Source organism: Kogia breviceps, chromosome 14 (genome assembly GCF_026419965.1).
Source record: "Kogia breviceps isolate mKogBre1 chromosome 14, mKogBre1 haplotype 1, whole genome shotgun sequence".
NCBI lineage: Eukaryota > Metazoa > Chordata > Mammalia > Artiodactyla > Physeteridae > Kogia > Kogia breviceps.
The window spans coordinates 32,963,815-32,982,180 of NC_081323.1; the positions used below are offsets into that span (position 1 = coordinate 32,963,815).

The window sequence follows — 18,366 nt, forward strand, 5'->3', positions numbered from 1 at the left end:
TTAATAAATAAAAAGAAAATAAAAATAGGCTCGGACAAGTGGACGGGGTGGAAGCAGCCTCCTCGCCTTGACGTACAAGGCCCTGCATGATCTGGCCCCTCCGCCCCTCTGAGGTCACCTTCTGTCACTCCACCTCACTGGCTCTGTTCCCGCCACACCAGCCACTTGAAAATGCAAAGCTCATTTCTACTTTAGGCCCTCTAAGCTTATTGCCTGGGATACTTTTCCTCCAGATACTGGTCTTCTGCTCTCTGATAGTCAAGATATCTCCACCGACAGACCAGTTTAACAGAGCCAGTCTCGCACTCCCCCAACCCAATCCGTCCATCACTCGACCAGTGGACCCTGTTCTGATGCACGTTTCACTACCTGACATGCCTTGTTTACTAACTTGGTGATTTGTCCCCCTGACACCACGATGAAAACTCCACGAGGTGGGGACATTTTCCATCCTGTCCACTGCTCTATCTTTAGCACCCAGAAAAATACTCAGTACTCATAAATAGGTATTCATTGAATGAATGCATGATCCCTGAAATTGTATGCTTAGGTGTATATATGCATGTGTACACTTTTTTTTCTGGGGAAAGTCCCTAGGTTTTATCAGGCCTAAAGAGATGTTCATTACACCCCTCAAATTAAGACTCATTGACTAAATGATTAGGGCAGAGACGCTGGGGTCCTGCCACCAAAGCATGGTCTCTAGACTAGCAACTTTAGCACCATCACTTCATAAAGTTTCTCAGACCCCACCCCAGTCCTGCTAAATCAGAATCGACTTTTTAACAAGACACAAGAATTCGTATGAACATTAAAGTTTGAGAAGTGTTGCTCGAGGGTAAATCAAATACAGCACAAATTTTTAGCCAGGATTTCACATTCATCACCAGGTCTTTGCTGGATACAACATTTTCGAGGGACAAAATGACTGTTAAGTACCCAAACAAAATACTTTAATCCTTTAAGTTTAAAATGGAGATGTGAGACTCTCCCAATAGTTTCCATTTTGACACTATCTTCTATAGACTACCTTTGAAAAATATAATTTGAACTAATAATCTAATCATATAACCCACTTCATAAAGGTAGAAACCTGCTGTTCTTTTTTTTAATAGGAAATGAATGATATTTTATTATTTCACAGAGCAGAAATTATATCCCTAAGCCTTCTGATCGATAACTAATATAGCTTTGTTACTTCTTAACTTTGACTCACGTTGGACTCAGTCGGGGAGCTTAAGAAATATTGACGACTGGGTTTCACCCCTAGAGATTGGGATTTAATTGATCTGGGGTGTAGGTTAGGCATGGGTATTTGAAAATATCTCCCAGATGATTCTAATATGCAGCTAAAGTTGAAAGTTAAATTCAAGTTGAAAACTTCTATATTTAATGGATAACAGCATCTGCTCCCTCTAGACCTCTCCGTGCAACTCCCACAGATGAGTAAGTTAAGGATGATCAGAAGATCCTAGTTTGATCAAATCTTCTTCAAAATATAGTTAGTAAATACATAGAGATTAATGGGCCTCGAGAAGAATAAGTTACAAGTAAGGAGAGGGGAAAGGCTAGAATAAATTCAGTGCTATTTGGTTGCAATCAGAGGTACTGTTGCAAATTCATTATTTTTAATATAATTGAATAGATATACCCATAGATATATAGATGTGATACCTCTATATAAAATTAAGATCCTGAAAGGTTAGGAAAGGCTGAGGAACTGACAGGAGACTAAAGAGACATGACAACTACACTCAACACATGATCCTGGATTGGATTCTTGGGTCATGATTGGGACATCAATCAATGGGATGGGGACTTCCCTGGTGGCACAGTGGTTACAAACCCACCTGCCAATGCAGGCGACATGAGTTTGACCCCTGATCTGGGAAGATCCCACATGCCGTGGAGCAACTAAGTCCGTGTGCCACAACTACTGAAGCCTGCACGCCCTAGAGCCCGCATGCTGCAACTACTGATGCCCACGCGCCTAGAGCCCATGCTCCGCAACAAGAGAAGCCACTACAATGCGAAGCCCATGCACCGCAACAAAGAGTAGTCCCTGCTCGCCACAGCTAGAAAAATCTGCGCACAGCAACGAAGACCCAACATGGCCAAAGATAAGATATAATAAAATACAAAAAAATAAATTGGATGAATGTTATTCCTTGATGTTGCTGGTCATCTAGAAGTTATGTGGAAGAGTGGTCTTGTACTTAGGAAATCCACACTGAAGTTTTAAGGGGTAACAAGCAGTCAGGTCAACACACTGTCAAATGGTTCTGCTAAGGTGCAGGGTGGGCCTCCCCAAAATAAGGCATATTGATTATTTTGAATTAGTTACTTAAGAATCTGCCAATGCAAAAGTGACACTCTGACCCTCCTTTCTGTCTTCCAGAAAGCAGGAAATAAATCTCTCATGTGAAAGGTGGACCCCTTGCATCTAGAGGTAGGACACTCCTTTCACCAGAGATAGGGAATTCAGGTCAAGAAGCTTGTATAAACAAACCTTGTTACTCCTTCACTACCTCAGGGTCGAACTGTTTAGATTCTTCACTAACTGAGCACCCAAAACCTAAGTTTCTTTGACGTGTCACTTCATCTCTAGTTTATTGTTTCTTTCTCTAGAAGGTATAAAAGCTGCCTGCTTTGGCCACTACTTAGGTCTCATTTCTATGAGACCTCTGTCTGCATGAATTTAAATTTTTTTTTTCCCGTTCATGTTTTGTGTCAATTTCACTATTAGTCCAGCCACAAGAACTCAGGAGGGGTAGAGGGGGAAATTTCTCCTTGACAGTTCAAAAACATGTATGGGAGCTCTGCATACTATTTCAAAAGGGTCTTATATAAATTGGCAATTTTTTAAAATAAAAAGCTTTCAAAAGTAATCAAATGTCACTCCTCTGCTTGAAAATCTTCTAACAGAACATATTCCAACACAGACTTGTATGTGAATGTTCAGAGCCACTTTACTCCTACTGGCCCCAAACTGCAAAGAACCCAAATGCCCATCCGCTGGTGGAACAAACTGCTGATCCACGCAATAGGGATGAATCTCAAAAGCATCCTAGACAGGGCACAGTCACAGTGACAAAAAGCAGATGGGTGGCTGCCTGGGGTCGGGATGGGGGGATGGACTGACTGCAAAGGGGCACAAGGCAGCTCTTGCCTTTGATGGGTGACAGAATGCTCTATATATATATATATATTTTTTTGGTGATATGCCGGCCTCTCACTGTTGTGGCCTCTCCCGTTGCGAAGCACAGGCTCCGGACGCGCAGGCTCAGCGGCCATGGCTCACGGGCCCACCTGCTCCGCGGCATGTGGGATCTTCCCGGACCAGGGCACGAACCCGTGTCTCCTGCATCGGCAGGCGGATTCTCAACCACTGCGCCACCAGGGAAGCCCTGCTCTATATCTTGATTATGACTTTCATACAACTTATACAACTGCCAAAACTCATCAACTATTGATAGAGTACTAAGAATAGCGGGGGCTGTGAGCTCTGTAGTTCTGGCTCACGGGCTCTAGAGCGCAGGCTCAGTAGTTGTGGCGCACGGGCTTAGTGGCTCCATGGCATGTGGGATCTTCCCAGACCAGGGATCGAACCCATGTCCCCTGCATTGGCAGACAGGTTCTTAACCACTGCACCACCAGGGAAGTCCTGTGAATCATCTTCTGAGACAAGCTAAGGACAGTCACTGAGAGCAAGCAGTTAGAAAAGGTACTAACAATTGGCATTGCTGTCAACATGCAAGAGCATGGTCTTTTTCCTAGTAACTCACTGTTAATATATTTTATGGACATACATGAACTTGACAACTAGGTTAAAAAGTTATTCATAAGAATCAGACTCTGCAGGTGGAAAGTTAAGGGATAAATATTATTCTGCTTTTTCCTCCTTATGTATGCACAAGAATGATGTGATAAAAATCTACATAACTCTGAAAGTGGTCTTCCTAGAAATATGTATTCCATATGTACTCCATAATACATAAAAAAATCTAAGTGATAAGGAAAAGTCTTGTTCCTGGAAATATTAAAACAGGGACACAAAAAGTAATTAACAGTCACTTTACCATGCACTATCCATAAAATATCGTCCACTTCTATAGAAACCTGTGGTTTTAGTAGCAGGGGACTTGAATCGATAGTCTTAGGTAGAAATCAAACACTACAGAAAATGAGCTTTGGAAATATCTGAGCATCGGTATTTAAGAAGCACGAAGAGGCAGCAAGATTAGGATTGGCAACCTTTGCAAGTCAGCCTACTAGTCTTCAAAAAGATTACAGACTAAAAATCTTTCCTTTGTAGGTCGTTCAATAACGAGGTTAATAACTGAGCAGGTATTCCTTAGGAACAATCCTGCCTCAAGAGGGTTAGAGCATAAAATGTGAAGTCTAAAGACAATATTCCCTTTCCATCTGTTTTCCCAGAAAACAGTAAGTACAGTCACTCATAAATGACCTTTATTCAATTAAAAACTGAATGAAAAGATTTGTGGAATGCCTACTACCAGCAAATACTACGCTCATTTGCTGAATCTTCATTGAATATGAAGATGGAATTTAGATCCTGCCCAGGTCCCATCTTCTTCTCATATCCAGGAAGATCATTTTTATCATTAGTAAAAGAATCATTAAAAAAACAAACAGGGTATTCCCTGGTGGTCTAGTGGTTAGGACTCAGCACTTCCACTGCAGGGGGCCTGGGTTCGATCCCTGGTTGAAGAATTAAGATCCCGCAAGCAGTGTAGTGCAGCCAAAACAAACACACAAACAAAAAACCCCACAAACAAAAACAAACCAAAAATTGAATTCCAGGATGGCAGTTCATATGCATAGAACATTACAGAAAATATAATCAAGTGCTTGATCTAATTCTCCTTTACTTTTATTAAAGTGGTTCAATGTTTCTCTACTATTAGCTACTCCAAACTAACACTAGAAAAGCATCTACCATTAGCTACTCCAAACTAACACTAGAAAAGCATCCTATTACAGTTTTACATACCTTAAGATGTGTTCTAGACTAGCATAAGCATTTGATGATAGGACAGAGGGCCAATAAATGAAGTATTATGTACAGAATACAAATAAAAGTTTATTGTACAAAATTAAGGCGTTCACAGTTCATAATTCACTAAGGCTAAACAAAGACTAGGTAATGTTTTAAATCCTTTACAAAAATTTCTCATACACTTTCCCCTACCCCCAACTATTAAAATGGCCTGACCAAATGTTATCAAAAACTAAAACTATACATAACACCAAGTCCTTTAAAGGCAGCTATCCCAAATCTTATTTCTTGGCATAGGTGATCTTCATGGCATGGGAGGGTGTGATCTTAAATCCCTGTAAAGCATCCCTAGCAGCTCCAGCCTGTCCATCGTTTTCAAATTCAACAAAAGCAATGTCATGCCTCCCAGGTACCAAACGTACTTCCTTGAAACCAGGGAACCTATAAAGAATTAAAACAATTTTTACAAATGTAAACAATTTATATACATGTAAATACAGAAATGACATCAAGTACATAAATGTCTGTGTTTAAATTTGTTAAGCAACTTCCTGATATGAGTCCAGGAAAAGTATCATATTGAAGCAAGAATCCTGAGTGGGATGCAAGAGCTTAAAATATAATTAATACCATGAAAAGAACTGCAGGAATCATGTAAGCTAATTCTGTTTTTGTCATTTCATCAAAGCTTTGTTTCCTGTTTTACTCATCAACTAGAATTAATAATTCAAACATTAAGGTAATTTAGCTTTTTGTTTGCTAGATCTGCAGACTGGCTTCAATTCATGGTTAATCCTGGAGCAACTCAATGAAGCTGTAAGGAATTACTGTGTGATATACAAACGGATTCAACCCAGGGAAGTGCTATCTGTCCTGTCAGGAGACTCTCGGAACACAGACTTGTTTATGAAAACACTTACTGATTAAACAGCATGGATAACATCATCTCATTAGTCTCTTCTGGTAAATTATTAAGGAATAAAATATAGTTTGGAGGGTAATCAGGGACCTATTAAAAAGAAAAGGTAAAGTTAGTTTGTAAATATAAAAAGTACAGTAAACCATTTGGCTCTTACATTAAAATCTAAACTTCAGAAAACTACATTCCACTGTTTAAGGCTTGTGAAATCTTACTACATCAAACACTAAAGCTGAGAAACAGTGACACCAGAGAAATAAGCAAAAACCTAACAGTAACCAAACAAGTCACTTAATAAATATCTGGAAGATTACAAATCTTATTAACAGTTTTTAAGTATTTAATTAACAGTATTTAAAACAATATTTAAGTTTTAAGCATCTGGAGGTCAGCTGGAACGGGAGGATTTTGTCATCTGGATTATATAACTGATCCTAACAAACCAGAGAAGGCATCGGTGTCATCCATCCTCAGCTGCTTAACCCTCAGATATTCAATCCTCTGCACTATTGCTTACTACCTCCCAGTGTGTAAGAAAATCTGGAAATAGAAAGACTTCCACTTAGAACCACTGCTTGGCGATTTTTAATGTTTTTTTTTTTCTGAGTAAATGAGATATACATGGCATCTAGTTACATACAAGTAAGTGGAAACAGACACTGTATGGGGAACTATAGGGAAAGGTCTTTATATGTAAGAGCTTCTGTCTTCAGGCTAATTTCGTGGAAGAAAAAAGATGAAATGTAAAGAACAACTTAGGGCTTAGAGAATTAAGTGCTGGCATTTGTGAACTGGACTATAATTGCTGAAAGACTTCAAAAAAGTAGACAATGCAAGAAAATGCAAATAACTTAAAATCAGAGGAGGAAAACCTCAGTGGTGCAAGGAATTCCCTGGATGTAAGGATCCTGTCAGACCCTAGCACCCAAGGGACTAACCAGGATACCATTAATACATAACTCAGGCTTTCTTTTTGAGGCCTTTTTTTGGGAAGCTTAGGTAAAGAGTTTCTAAAACTCTTTGGTAAAGAGTTTCCTGATAAGTCTATATCAGGAGACTTAAATATATATGTGCTAAGGAAATAAGAGCAAAGTTAACTGTAAAACAACTTTGCTCTATCAGAAAGATGGGACAGTGCTTCAGCCAATGGGAATGTATACCAAGCCACAAGCCTGGAAAGCTCTGGGCCACATACTGTGCGGAAAACAACCATTTTGCTCCTTGCCCTCATAGAGCTTAGAATCTATTGTTTTGGTTCTGTCATTGACTCACCATGGGAAGCAAGGAATAAAGTCAGGTTTTGTTTTCTCCCTCTTAAGGGAAATTAAAATGTTTTGAGGAGTGAGTTTCCACATTATTGTAGCTTATAGATGGAATCATTTTCAGTTTTTGGAGACATGCAGGTTGTTGTAATTATTGTTACTGTTTTGTAATTTTATTTTAAAGTAAGTATCACATGGAAAAAAATATTACCTGAGGATTTGGTGCTGCATTTCCTTGGGTATTAGCTGAATTTGGTGTTCCCTAACCCAAAGAAATACAGAAACAGTTAAAATTCGCAATCCCTCTAAAAAAGCAGCAGGTACTTATATTTTAAATTACTTCATAAAAATAAGATTAACAAACAGATTTTTAAATCTACTTAACTTTACTTTCACTGAGAATTTACATCTTTAAACTCTGACTCAAACATTTATGTATTTAACTTGTCAAATGTTTTTGAAAGGTATCATAAAATTCAACCTCTAAGCTTTAAAATTATGGAGAAATATAAATATAAGAGAAAAACCAAGGACCAGTCTTTCTCTTTTTTTAAAACAACTAGAAAAAAGTCAAACATTATACTTACTTAGTAAAACTGATTTCTAATCACTTTCAATCCCAAAGTAACTACTTTTGGGATGATAATTTCACCTTTATCTGCTATTTAAAATTAGATTTTGAATTCCTGAACTGTTCAAAGAAAGCAGCTTTCAGTGGCATACTCATGATTAAAGATAACATCTACAGTATTATTTATACACAGAACTTGAAAAATAAGCCAATAGATATTAACAAATTTTGGAGAATGATGGATCTAAATGTCATGCAAATTCAAATAAAACTGTTCAATATAAATCTGCATATGTGAAGGTCTATATTTTAATCTGTTGCTTAAACACAAATATTGGAGTTTTAGAATTCAACCATTCCAGCTTCTTAAAAATCTACCATTAAACACACACACATGCACATGCATGCCTCAAAGATCACCCCTCAAATGGAAGACAGACATCTCTATCAAATTTTTAACACCAAAAAAAAATTGAACTTTTGCCCATCTTACCTGACCAGGTTTTTTGTTCATGGTTGTTGCAGTCTGTTCCACAGTTTTGGCTTTTTTCTTTTCTTTTTTCTTTTCTTTGTCAGCAAAAGTGCCACGCATTTTAGATATTATATCAGAATCTGTTTTTGCATACTGGATTCGCTATTTTAATTATTTGAAAACAAGTTACTTTTCATCATGCTGAAGGCTGTTTTTACACTTGTCATTAATATTTCAAATTTCATTATGCAAATACAAGCTAATTTTAAATACATACTTAAGGAAATCTGTCAAATATACTGAGCACCAAATGAAAATAAATTGTGGCCCATGATTCACAACTGAGACAAAGTTAGATTCAACTGTGTTTATTACAAAAAAACCCACAGATTTTCATATGAGAAAAACAGGACTTTGAAATACCTGCACCACTGCCCCTCTCCATTTAAAAGAAGAGAGAAAACTGCATTGGAAAGCTGTCTATCCCTTACAGGGACACTCCATAGAGGGTCCATATATGCATGGAATTTGTTACTTCCAAAGTTAAAGTACCAAAGATTGAGAATGACTTTCCCTTGAATCTGGTCTATTATTTTTAAATGAAATGACTAACAGTGGCATCCACTTAAATTTAAAAAGCTTTGAAAGGAAACAAAAAGATGGCATCACAGCTAGTGCAACCAGGTCACTTGCATGAGTAATACGCCACAACCAGCAGGCACAGCACACACGACTGAACAATCGTTGAGAAACACTGGTCTAGGACAGCATTTCATGAACTTTCATGTGCATTCCAATTACCTGGAGAGCTCGTAAGAGTGCAGATCCTGATGCAGGGGGTCTGGTGAGGCCTGAGATTCTGCACTTCTAACAAGCACAAAGGGGATGGTGGGGCCCACACTTTGAGCAGTATGGCCCTGGCCTAAAGCATTATCGCATAGCTGAATGTTCGGGGGAACTGAGGGGGGGCAGGCCTCCCACGATACCTCAGTTCCTGAGGCTTCCTCTGGCTGCTGGACCATGGCAGCTCCAAGTGGACTTACCCTGCGAGCAACTCTGCTAGTCTTGTATGTCATCATCTAACCAAAAGAAATAGTTTTGGACCAACTCTGACTTGCTCCCAGGGATTCCCTCCCAACTCCCTTCTTCCTGACCTGAACAGATCTTGGGTGATCTTGTATTTGTCCCTATGACCTGTGAAAATTTCTGACCTCAGCCCTCACTCTTAGCTGGCTGGTCTAGAGCAGCAGTTCTCAACCAGAGGAGAATCTGCCCACAAGGAGACAGCTGGCACTGCTGACTGGAGACACTGTGTGTTGTTGTCATGCTAAGAGGGCAGAGGCCAGAGATGATGCTAAACACTCTTCCATGAACAATACAGCCCCAACAATAAAAAAGTATTCGGTTCAAAACGGCAAAAGTGCCGATGTTGAAAACCCTGGTCTAGACTAAATACTGGTCAGGGATAAAAGTCCACCCACAGCTTAGAGAAGGTGCAAGATTTACATTTATACCAAAGGTTTCAAAACAGAAGTCCTTAGGAAGATGGTTCTACTTTACTGAGTTATTTTTGGAATTAAATAACCAAATGCCCTTGAATCACAGAGAATAATTTTGTTCTGAGTTCCAAGTTATAGAAAATTTTGTTCATTTCTGATCTGGTGTGTTGGCAACTGAAACCACCTAAGTAAGTATAAACAAGACAACTCAAGGAACATTCTTTTCCTTCTTCCAGGATGCGGGAGATTTGGCAGTATCTACTACTTTCCTGAAGGCAGAGAACAGACCTCCTAAAATACCTTCAATATGAGATCAGTCTAATGGGCTTTTTCCATTGATTTTAAATAATTAGCTAGCAAGATGAAGCCAGCGCCAAACGCAGCAAACAATTTCCAGCTTTCCTGGATCTCAGTCACAGGCCCATGCAAACTTGTCATCCCAACTTAGCAGAACAGCCCTAAAACCCTCTACGAGAAGAAACTGTTCCTTCATACTAATGTAATTGTAGATTTAAACTAAAACCCAGTCTTATGCTACTGCCAACTGAGATCTCACTTATGCTAGTTTTTTTTTTTTTTTTTTTTTTGTGGTATGCAGGCCTCTCCTGTTGCAGAGCGCAGGCTCAGCGGTCATGGCTCACGGGCCCAGCTGCTCTGTGGCATGAGGGATCCTCCCGGACCGGGGCACAAACCCATGTCCCCTGCATCGGCAGGCAGACTCCCAACCACTGCATCACCAGGGAAGCCCTATGCTAGTTCTTTACACTACTGAGAGAGATAAACTGGTCTCAGGAAATGCCAATTTACGAAAATTGGGGTATGTAGGTACTATCCACCAGTTTTCTGGAATAGGACTTTCTACGTATATGGTGCCCAGTCAGGTGGGAAATGATGGGAAAAGGAGAGCTGGACGGAGGACGGGAAGAAAATGTGCTCCAGTTAACAGACGAAAAGCGCTCAGTCCTGAATTAAACAGCATGGCACCAAGGTCCTCAGACTACTGACTATAGCCAACACTGCCTGGTGTTGTACGTTAGGTCTTCTTGAGACACAGCACACTCATCAATCTGCACACCTTTTGTGGCTGCTTCTCTGGCCCTAAAGGCAAAGTTAAGTAGCTGAAAAAGAGATTATCTGGCTCATAAAGCCTAAAATATTTACTATCTGGCCCTTTTACAGATAGGGTGCTGAATCCTAGTTTAGGGGGAAAAAAAAAATCACAATATTGGGTGTCCAGGAGATTAGCTTTCAAGTCCTGATGATGCCAGTGGTTATAGTAACATAAGCTTTCTGTGCCTGATTCTTCATTTGTTAAAAAAAAAAAAAAAAAAAAAGGGATCAGATGAGTCGTCTGCACTACAGATTATGGGCCAAATCCAGCCCATGGCCTGTTTTTGTATGGCTTATGAGTTACGTACTTTTTTCTTTCTTTTCTTTTTTTAAACACAATTTTTAAAGGATTGTTTAAAAAAAACCACACCCACACACCCACAAAAGAATATGCAATAGAATCCGTATGTGGCTCACAAAGCCTAAAATATTTATTATCTGGTCCTTTATAGAGTTTTTGCTCACCTCTGAATTAGACCAAAGAATATCTAGTTTGCTTACTTTTTTTTTTTAAAAACAGGTGAAAGTGAACATGAGCACAGAGCCAGTTAATGGCAGAACCAGAATGAGAACATGGGTCCTTGAAAATCTGGGCCTCGGCTCTTTCCCCAACATCCCTTCCCATCACATTCCAGTTCCGGAAGAAAAGCACTGAAATCCACACCGAAGGTACTATGTACCCATTCACACCTAGAGCCCCTTGCTATATACACACACTGTCTCCACCCTGATCTAATCCTCTACCATCTCTGACTTATACCAGTGCCTCCTGAGTTCCCTACTTCCCTTCTGCCCTTCCCACAATCCAATCTTCATCCAGCAGCTAAATGTGAAATCTCATGTCACTCCTGAGTTTAAAACTTTCCATGTGTGACTATTTCATTTCCATTCATTGTTATTCATTAATAAAACCTATGACTTTACATCTATGAACTGTCCTCAGATCAGTGCTGACTGCAATGCTTCTGACATGCAGTACTTCACTATGCTACTTTCTGAAACTTCAGACTGGATTCCCTCTTTGACCCACAATTTTTGTTTTGTGTTGTTTTACAAGTTTACAAACAGAGGTTTCTTTTTAATCTTCTGAGTAATTATTAATTTCTAGCTCTTTTGAGATGAGAATATTGCCTATACTGCCATTGTTTTTAAAATATTCTACATCTCAATCTATTTTGTTTTCGCCTATTTGAACTATCATAAATCAAGAAGTGAATTATAAGCTCTACTACTAATGTGTTTCTATAAAAATACATAAATAAAATAAACCCAAACCCACTCTTAACTGAAGGCAAAAAGCAACAGCCATATTTTCAAGGGTATATTTACAAATCTATCATATCATTAGTAGTGATTAATGACAAAATAAGATTGATTTACCATTGGTTTGCCATAAAATGGAAATCCTTGTAACTGTCTCAAGGCATTTGTGGATGAGCCCAGTTCCTTAAATATAACAAAAGCTTGCCCCCTCATCTTCATGGTCTTTAGAGCCACAATATCTACGACATGGCCAAACTGAGAGAACAGGGCATACAGAGATCTCTTCAATTCTGCACAAAATTAGAGGGGAAATCAGTTATTTGTGAAACTATGACAAAATTCTTCATAAAATGACACTGCACTGTGTGTCCCCCCCCACTCATTTATTTATACAGTTACATATTTTAATAAAAACATTTTACTATTCCCATTGGCAGTCTAATTTTAAAAGCTTTTGAAACCTTTTAACGATGAGTGAAAACAGATTCAGCACATTTTCAGCCCCTACCTATTTTTATATTTAAAAAGCCTTAAAATCCTTACACAATAAGGGATAAACCATTATTTCAGGCACTGAGAAAGATGACTAGATGAGAATTTTTGAAGCTATATATATATATATTTTTTTTTTTTTTTTTGGGGGGGGGTGTACGTGGGCCTCTCACTGTTGTGGCCTCTCCCGTTGCGAAGCACAGGCTCCGGACGCACAGGCCCAGCCGCTCCGCGGCATGTGGGATCTTCCCGGACCCGGGCACGAACCCGTATACCCTGCATCGGCAGGCAGACTCTCAACCACTGTGCCACCAGGGAAGCCCATGTATAATTTTTAAGATGGTAGTAAGCAAAAACACGTTATTTTTTTAAAAAGCACTTACCTTCTTTTTTAATTTTGTCATTCATATTGTTGATATAAATTGTGTGATTTGGTCTGATATCCATGTTGTGGGTTAAACTGTTCAAATAGCCTAAAGAGACAGTAAATATTCTGTTATTAAACAGGGAGGATTCATTCATGATAGTGTGGCATTAAGGACACAGCACAAGGGTAATAACTTTTCAATTCTTTCAACCCCCAATGTCAGAAAATATCAGTCTGGCAGTAGTTTTTAAAACCTCTCGATGACTTGCTAGCCCTCTTTTTTAAACAAAAAGGAGAACAGTTCTCAGGCTGAAAACTTGGTGAGGCACTATTATCTAGTCAGATTTTAATAACATTCTTTCATTCCATACATTTATTTATTTTTATACTTATCTTTCACTTACAACAAGTGATACTGTTTTCCCATCTACCTAATAACTTTCATTTTAAAACAAATTTTAAAAAATGAGATTTGAAGAAAAATGAAAAAAGAAACTAGCAAATGTGTATCCAGCAAAAGTCATAAAGATAGAACATTAATGGACTTCCCTAGTGGCGCAGTGGTTAAGAATCTGCCTGCCAATGCAGTGGACACGTGTTTGAGCCCTGGTCCGGGAAGATACAACATGCTGCGGAGGAACTACACCCTTGTGCCACAACTACTGAGCCCACGTGCCACAGCTACTGAAGCCCGCGTGCCAAGAGCCTGGGCTCCGCAACAAGAGAAGCCACCGCAATGAAAAGCCCACGCACCACAGCAAAGAGTAGCCCCCACTCGCCACAACTAGAGAAAGCCTGCGTGCAGCAAAGACCCAACGCAGCAGCCAAAAATAAATAAATAAGTACATTTATTTTTTAAAAAAAGAACATTAATAAAGTTTACCAAGAACTCTTTCATGGGTTCTCTTACAAAGCCCTTTCATATTATTACTTAATTGATCACCAACAGCCCTGACTCCAAAGTCACCTCTAATGGACTTGAGAGACTGGAGCGGTACCGCCTGATGGTTAAGAGCTCAGATTCTACAGCCAGCCGGATCTAAATTCAAATCTGTCTATGCTTCTTACTAGCTGCTTGACTGAGGGCAAGTTCAATCTCCCATGTCCACATATGTAACACGGGGATGGTAACAGAATCTACCCAGTAGTGCTCAAAAGGCTAAATGAGATAAAGTTCTAGCACCTCTGGAATCAGAAGTAAGCACTTCGAGCAGCTGTTATTAATGTCTTTTACAGGTTAATGCAAGTCCTTGCCCACAGTTACAAAGCTGATAACCAGGAGGCCTGAGAATTCAGCCCTTGTTTTCTGTCTCTTGCACTTTTCTTTCACACCCACCACACTATTTCATTTTTTCCCCATCGTTTTAGTTGCAAATTATTTGCAACTTGCTTTATTTCCTTGGTGTCCCGCATACTTCTTCGTTCCATGAACATTTACACCCACAGTATGTGCACAGCATAGGATGACGGACAAGGAAAGAGCCCACAAACAAGAACTGTACTTGTGCGGGTAACAGGTGAAAGGTAACGCTTCTCAGGAACTTGCGACGCCCTAAACTGAAACCTGGGGGACTGGGGTCTCAAACGACGACGAGAGGCAAGTGACAGGGATCAAACTGAAGGCAGAGATATCAGAGGGGAAGTTCTCACTTTATCTCACTTGAGGTTTGATGGTGGCCTGGACTAGTGCCGGGGTACCGGGAGTCGCCTCCCGGATCCAAAAGGGAGCCTCTGGCAAGCACCTGAAGGCTCAGAGAGAGCTGTAAACGACTCGCACTAACCAAGGAACACCAGTTATCCATAACTTCACACGCGCGAGGGTCCCCGCCTCTCCAGACACAGGCACATTCGCCCACGGCCCCGGCCCGAAGCCCCAGGAAGCGGCCACACGATCCCCGGCTCCGACCCGTCTCGCCAAAGACAAGGTTCCTAAGTCCAGGGGCCTCGCCAGACCCGAGCGTCAGTTTCCATGCCTTCCTCGCCGACCCTCCGCGAATACTTCTGGCCCCGGCGCCGCGCCCTGCCCACCCCCAGTTCCCGCAGGAGAGCGTCTGACCGACGGGTAACCCGCAGGCGCGAAAGCGGAGAGAGTTAAGAAAAAAGCGCTCCAACTCACCCGGAGGCGTCCGCCGCGTCTCGTACGAATCACAAGCCGGAAGCCGGAAGCCGAGCCAGGAACCGGAAGTGACGCTACAAAGCGCCTCAATCGAGGGCCGACGAGTCAAGAAGCCGAGCCCGGAGTGGATCGATGCCCCGCGGTCTCCAAAGCAGCAGTTAAGAATCGCTCCGCGCATGTGCAGACATGGCGGGCGGAGAGAAGGTGCGAAGGGGAACCAAGAAAAGGGAAGGAGGGATTCCGTGGTGGCGCAGTGGTTGAGAGTCCGCCTGCCGATGCAGGGGACACGGGTTCGTGCCGTGGAGCGGCTAGGCCCATGAGCCGTGGTCGCTGAGCCTGTGCGTCTGGAGCCTGTGCTCCGCAACGGGAGAGGCCACAACAGAGAGAGGCCCGCGTACCGCAAAAAAAAAAAGAAAAAGGAAGGAGGTTTGTGGGAATCCTGTGCGGTTAAACTGGAATTCTGGGGCCGCGGAGTAACAGCGTAGGGAAAGGCGGTGTTTATTTCCCTCACCATGAGTTTGCGCTGTTCTGTCCCATGCAACAGGTGCCTTCCATCTTTCCAAATCCTAGATCTTCCTAGACTTATGATGGGTTTACGTCCTGATAAACCCATCTTTAAGTTGAAAACTGTAAAAAGTAAATGCAAATGCATGTAATCCACCTAACCTACCCACCATCACATCTTAGCCGGGCCTATCGTAAACGTGCTCAGAACACTCACATTGGCCTATAGTTGGGCAAAATCATCTATACAAAGCCAATTTTACAGTAAAGTGTTGAACAACTCATGTAACTTGTTAAATACTGCACTGAAAGTGAAAAACAGTGGTAGTCTGGTACAGAATGTAGTTCACCCTCATGACCACGTGGCTGCCCCGTGTTGCAGGAAAATGGGGCCAGAGAGAATGGTCATGTCCCAGGTCTTGGGTGAGTCCCTGGGATGGGTGCCAAGTGAGGGTCCTTGCCCTCGCTCAGGAAAGAATTCAAGAGCAGTGGCAGTAAAGTGAAAGCAGGTTTATTGAGAGGGATACACATTTCATAGGCAGAATGCAGTCCATCTCAGAAGGCGAGAGTGGCCCAGGGTGTGGGTGTGGTTAGTTCTTATGGACTGGGTAATTTCATAGGCTAACCAGTAGAAGGATTATTTCGACTATTTTGGGGAAGGGGTGGGCGTTTCCAGGACTTGGGGTACCGCCCACTTTTTGGCCTTTCTTACTTGGCCTCAGAACTATCATGGCCCCTGTGGGCATGTCATTTAGCATACGCTAATGTATTACAATGAGCGTATAATGAGGCCCAAGGTCTACTGGAAGTTGAATCTTCCACCATCTTGGGCCTAGTAGGTTCTAACTGGTTTTGTTGTATCTAAGATGGCTGTGTCATTCTTTTAATGGTTGTGCCCTGCCCCTTACTTCCTGTCTCAGCTGGGAGCTGTGGCTTGCTGCCCAGCATTAGGACACAGTGAGTATCTACTGCATATCACTAGCCCAGGAAAAGCTCAAAATTCAAAATTTGAAGTCTGGTTTTTATCGAATGCATACCACCTTCACACCTTCATAAGTCAAAGTATCATACGTCAAACCATCATAAGTTGGGACTCCTCTGAAAAGTTTTACAGGCACAGCCCTTAATGCTGACTGTAGGGGCAGATGCCCTGGTTTCATCCTTCTCTGAGCTCAGGCTGCCCCCAGTTTACCATCACCTTCAGGGTGGCCAGTATCCACCCCTCAAGTCTTCTCTAATTCTTGGGACTCTGAGGGAACTCTTCTCCAACACTTTACTGAAGAGCTTGAATCCCAAAGGCAGCCAATTTGAGGCCCCAAAGTGGAGGGAATTGATGTCTCTGTCCAGCTTCTCACCTGATAAGGCAACCACCTCCAGTAATAACCAAACACCGATAAAATCATCTGCCTAAACTCACTGAAAAAAAGAAAAATCAATTCTCTACCACCCTTCCCACCTTCTTCTCTCCCCACAGAATGGGTTGACTGTTCTAACGTCATCAAGTTGTTTGTGTTTAATGGCAAGCTGAACGGGAATTCCAAAACGTACATGCATTCACTCATCTGCTTATGAAATGTGTGTAAAGCATCATCTAGAATGTGAAATGGTTGTTGAGAGCTAAGAAAAATCAAATTTTATATCTTCCCCTTAACTAATCTCTCTGAGCCTCACTGTCCTCATTTGTAAACTAGGGATCATAACAGTACCTGCTTCTGGAGTTATTGTGAGTATTAAGTGAGCAAAATGTGAAGTGATCAGCACATTGCCAGGCACCAAATAACTGGTTCATAAGTGTTATTTCCAAATGTTAGCTATAACTTGGACATATGGATAAAGAGACCAAATAGATTTGTTTTTTAAGCTGGGGGTTTTTATTTTAAAAGATCACCTAAAAGTGCAGCAACTTTAAAATAATGTAAGCTTCTTGAGGGTAGGGATATTTCTTTGCTTTGTTCACTGAACTACTTTCAGTAACTAGAAAAGTGGCTGATAATAAATATGTATTAATAAGCAAATGAAGCTTCATGGATAATTAGGCAACACTGAACAAATGTGATGTGTTAGGAAGATGCACATAAGTGTAAGAAATAATATTAAGCAATCACAGAAAAACAGTATTTTATTATGTAGATATAAAAATTTAAAGGAATGTAAATAGTCCTGCCTCAGGGAGTTCTGAGAGAATACAAAGAGAATATCCTTAATGCAGTAAAAGAGAGTATAAACTAAATAAAAACATTTCTGAATAGCAAAAGACAAGCTGCCCTGCACATTAGTTTGGTCATCTGAGCAATTAATTAATTCTGTTTGATGGTAATGAGGATGGCAATACTGTATTATGTAAGTGGATCTGGCTAAGAGCTCATTATAACTATTGAAAAAGGGTAAGATAAGACTTTGCAAAGACACTACCTGGGCAGAAAATACCACAGGAAATGCAGAGACCTAAAGACAGAGGGCTTGTAGTGTTCTGTTAATCACTGAACAATGGCTACTATACATTACACCAGTGAGAAGGAAATCTTCTAATGCCAGCTCGGTGGCAATGATCTGCAGGCTCTTCCCCAGGTTCTAAAAGAGCTGGTGCATTTTCCTGTCCTTGGGCCGTTGCTCTGGGCTTTCCAATAGCCTGTTAATGGTCCTCAATGGTTTCCCGAGTGATTTGGAGAAAACAGTCATTGAATGTAGGACTGGGAAAGAAAAGAAGGGGAGAAAGGAGCGTTTCTGGTTTTGTGAGTAGCATTGCACAACCTGGTTCCGTAGCTATATTA

At 41.0% G+C, this 18,366-nt stretch overlaps 1 protein-coding gene across 1 annotated transcript; it reads right to left on the reverse strand.

Moving 5' to 3' along the window:
- Positions 1-4,872: 4,872 nt before the first annotated feature.
- On the reverse strand, positions 4,873-15,149 carry SNRPB2 (small nuclear ribonucleoprotein polypeptide B2). Its single transcript, XM_059037604.2, has 7 exons — positions 15,092-15,149; positions 12,992-13,081; positions 12,234-12,406; positions 8,266-8,406; positions 7,413-7,463; positions 5,941-6,029; positions 4,873-5,461 (listed from the first exon to the last, which is right to left on the reverse strand). Exons 2-7 carry the CDS (start codon positions 13,053-13,055, stop codon positions 5,302-5,304), a joined length of 678 nt encoding a protein of 225 aa, XP_058893587.1. The 5' UTR covers positions 13,056-13,081; positions 15,092-15,149; the 3' UTR covers positions 4,873-5,301.
- Positions 15,150-18,366: the final 3,217 nt, after the last annotated feature.

Coding starts and splice junctions, on each gene's coding strand:
- SNRPB2 (XM_059037604.2), bottom strand. CDS start 13,055: ATGGATATCAGACCAAATCACACAATTTATATCAACAATATGAATGAC. Junction 7,464..8,265: donor TGAACAAAAAACCTGGTCAG/GTAAGATGGGCA, acceptor TCTTTGGGTTAG/GGAACACCAAATTCAGCTAA. Junction 5,462..5,940: donor TTATCCATGCTGTTTAATCA/GTAAGTGTTTTC, acceptor AATTCTTTATAG/GTTCCCTGGTTTCAAGGAAG.